Here is a 3,975-nt window from a genome sequence, read left to right on the forward strand (position 1 = left end):
ATTTCAGCACTTCCTCTTTGTTACGTTCCCCTTGATCCTGCCCTACCAGGTCTCCCACACCCACCTCCCCACCAATTTGGATCGCTTGTTCTTCCCTTGTCCCTGGGTTTGTTGATATAGGCCTTCTTATGATAACTTAAAAAAATTATAAGCACAGATGTGTTAAGTATTACAAGAACTATTATATATCGTTTCAAATATAATGCAATAAAGTCAAGTGGAACTTAAAATGTTTTAATATGAAAAAAAACAACAACACACAAATGGGCTACACCACTGCAAGGAATGTTTGATCCAGTTAATAAAATTATGCTAAGAGTCACCGGGTTTAATATGAACAAAAGAGAACAACTGGAAAAGGTTATGCTTCTGGTTATTCTTAGCTTCTAAGTAGTTCCTTACGTCATGCTTTTCACCACGACCAGACATATCAGATGAAGAACTGATTAGGCTTGGGTCTGAGATGCCAGACTCAACCTCAGTTATTAAAGTCAAACACTTCGGAAATGCATGTTTTTAAAACCTAGGTTACAAATGAGTACAAAATCAAGGTACAATCTTTAGGTAAAGTAATAAAAATGAATATTTATCCTGAATCTTGAAACAGGAAGTAAAGGGTTGTTTTCTACCTATCATGAACGCTATACATTTAAATAGAAATTTCTCTTCCTAGAGAGTTCCCATATTCAAGGTTTTACTTTAAGAAACATCAAAATAAGCAAAACATAATCTTCACTTTGGCTATACTTACGTTTTTGCACTTGCTTCAAGGAACAATAAGCCTGAAAATAAAATCCACACTATGATTAGGACATTTCCAATCAACATATAATAAGGGCAAGGTCTCCAGTAACATCTGAATAAAAGTTTCCCATACACTTTAATATACCTACCAATATTTAGTGAGTACACTGAGTTTGAGATAGAATCCTTACATTTCTCATTAAGTACTTGTAGAACCCACAATAAATTTCAAATGGCAACATTTTATTATTAAAAAACCAAAACATCAAATAAGCTATACAATAAAAATTCTACCTTTCCTTAGAAATTCATCCAGATGTGACCACCACCCCTCCAAAAACCCCAGAAAACAACTGAAAGTCTTAAAAAAGAAAACCCACCATTTTCTTCAGCAAACTGTTTGGCTTCTTCATATGTAACATCTCTCTGTGCCTCCAAATCTGCTTTATTTCCTATGAGAATTATTACCTAATTTGTGACCAAAAGAAAAGATGTCTTAAAACAAAAGCAATTATTTAAATGAATGCACTTTTCCTTTTTAAAACTTCTTCACAATAAGCCAACATGATCACCCTGTGTCCTTTGAGAAAATCTATCCAACTACAATCTTTTGGCGTTGCAAAAATGTTGCCCTAACCCTCAGGGCCGATCTCTCTGCCTTTAATTTACTGGCCCAGCAGATCCCTCAAAAGCCACTGTCCTAAATGAACTTTTTTGGAAGGCATCCAAACAAAATCAAGGCAAATAGATTACTGAGAGAACTTGCCTGTAGCCATCCATTGATCGAATATTGTCTGGAATAAAGCTATGAACGTATGAACTGAAACCCAATACTTTTTTACTTTCCCTGTTTATAGGTGTATGCAAATGTCTATCTATTCATATAGAGTAGAAATATGGGAATACACTTACTTAGCCAAATAGCCAAATAGATGGGATTGGATTTCTAGTTTTGAATGATTAGGATCATAATCTTATGGGATATCTCAGTGCCTCTACTTAGAACAAGAGAGAAAACCAGAGACCAAAGATTCAAAGGAGAAACTATGATAGGACAAACAGTCTGGCTCCTGACTACTACTACTGACTATTCTAATCAAAGCCACAATAAAGACTGAGAGAATGGGAGAAAATGTGGAACAGCACCTCACATTTCTAAATAAAGAAAAATGTAAACCTACTCCCTAAGAACCATGAGGTCACCTTGTAGCTAAATAATAAATCAGTGTTAAGAAACCAAGAAGTCCAGCCAAAAATGGGCAAAGGTATGAACCAAAGGACACATTTAGGTGGCTAACAAACACACAGAGATGTTCACAACCATTAGCCATTGGAGAGATGCACATCAAAATCACAGTGAAATACCATCTCACCCCTGCAAAATAGCACTGATTAAAAAAAAAAATGTAGGGGAGAATAGCGATCCTATAGTACTGGTTGGATTGTAAAATGGTTTAACCACTATGGTAAACAGTATGGCACTTCCTCAGAAAACTGCCCGTAGAAATATATGATCCAGCAATTTCACTCCCAGGTGTGTATCCTAGAGAAATAAGATGAATGACACAGACATATGCACACTTACATTCACTACAGACTTGTTCTAAGTAGCAAAAAGATGGATGAATGGATAAAATGGGGCACATACATATAATGGAATGTACACAGCGATAAAGACTGATGAGTCTGCAAAACAATATGGATGAACCTGGAGAATATGCTGAGTGAAATAATCAATCACAAAAGGACAAATACAATATATCACCTTCACACAAAGAAAAGTTTGGCAGCAAAGTTCTTTGACGGTTACCAGACACGGAGGCAGAGGAGGAAGAGTCACTTACTAGGTAACAAGCACAGGTTCGTTCTGGTGAAGGGAAAGGCGACACCCAGGATGAGGGAAGTCAGCACAAGACCAACGTAAACGAAAATGCCGAGAGGTGTGCACCACTAAAGGTCAACTGTAACACACGCTTCATATAAACAATTCTTCAATAGTAGTAACAACCAAAACTTTGTGAGTAGTTCCATAAGTCAATGTGTAAGCTATTCACGGGGGCAGGGTGTGTTTGTTTGCACCAGTGCACGGACTAGGGAGTGTGTGTGTGTGTGTGTGTGTGTGGGGGGATGGGACATATAGGAATCATGTATATATATGTACAGGTATAGCTGTGTGTATGTGCTATTTATATATCCATGTACATAAGTAAGTGCATACATGGGGCCCAGTTATGGAAACTTCCTACTAGACATCCAAATGTCTCTTGGAACACAGTTACTGGGTTTGAAAGCTCAGGATCACAGTCTCAGGTGCATCTGTGTCAATTGGCACACTATGCTTCATAATGATAATGTCCTCTATCCTCGTTGGTGAGTACTCTGGGGCCTTAAACGGGTTTAAGCGACCAATTAGTGTGGAACTACTGCTCTATTCCTGTCTAGAGCACGGGAAAGTGAAGGAACCCAAAGATTCAAACTAATGGCCCAAAGAACCACATCTGTGTCTAGCCAGAAACTCAAAGAACTCAACGATGTCCGACTACCACGACCAACTGCTCTGACCATGGATACAAAAAAAGGTCTCCATTAGAGTGGGGCAAAATGTAGAACAGAACTGAAATTCTTACAAAAAAAAAAAAAAGAAAAAGAGCACTCTTACTGGAGTGATCAAGCGTGGAAGAAGCCACAGAGACTCCCTAAGAGAACCTTTTAACTTGGTTCTGAAGCCATTCCTAGAGATCGCCTCTCAGTCAACTAAGAGTTGCCTACAAAATAAATAGTAACCCTGCTCCTCAGAATAATTAACTCTACAAGAGCAAATGGACACCAGTTCCTAAAGCAAAGATGAAACGGTAAAGCAGGGAGAGAACTGGAGGAACAGAAGCATGAAAGGCAGAGTAGAAATGGGGGAGTACCAACTCATTTCCGGGACAGCAATCAATGCTATAGGACCGTGAGTATGAGCTGTTCAATGGGAAACTAATTTGCTGTGTGGACAAAACACAGTAAATGTTCTCAAAAAAAAATTAACATCACCTATAAATATTATGCTCCTACAAAATCAACTATACAAAACCATGTACAGTGAACCCTCGTTTATCGCGGTTAATCGGTTCTAGACCCTACCGTGATAAATGAAATTCCGCAAAGTAGGATTCCTTATTTGTAAATCAAATATTTTCGTAGTTAGAGCATAGAGGACATGAAAAAACACCCTTTAGTCACCATTAC

General features: G+C 38.0%; 1 protein-coding gene across 1 annotated transcript in view; it reads right to left on the minus strand.

Moving 5' to 3' along the window:
• Window positions 1-87: 87 nt before the first annotated feature.
• Window positions 88-3,975, minus strand: part of RAB14 (RAB14, member RAS oncogene family) — an 18,963-nt gene continuing 15,075 nt past the window's right edge. The window contains exons 5-6 of the mRNA XM_004712590.2: window positions 1,125-1,212; window positions 88-782 (exon numbers count right to left, since the gene is read on the minus strand). Coding sequence (XP_004712647.1) covers window positions 748-782; window positions 1,125-1,212 — 123 coding nt within the window. The 3' untranslated portion in view covers window positions 88-747. The remainder of the gene's footprint in view (window positions 783-1,124; window positions 1,213-3,975) is intronic.

Source organism: Echinops telfairi, unplaced genomic scaffold (genome assembly GCF_000313985.2).
Source record: "Echinops telfairi isolate 266 unplaced genomic scaffold, ASM31398v2 ScPeMD7_7410;HRSCAF=8448, whole genome shotgun sequence".
Taxonomy (NCBI): domain Eukaryota; kingdom Metazoa; phylum Chordata; class Mammalia; order Afrosoricida; family Tenrecidae; genus Echinops; species Echinops telfairi.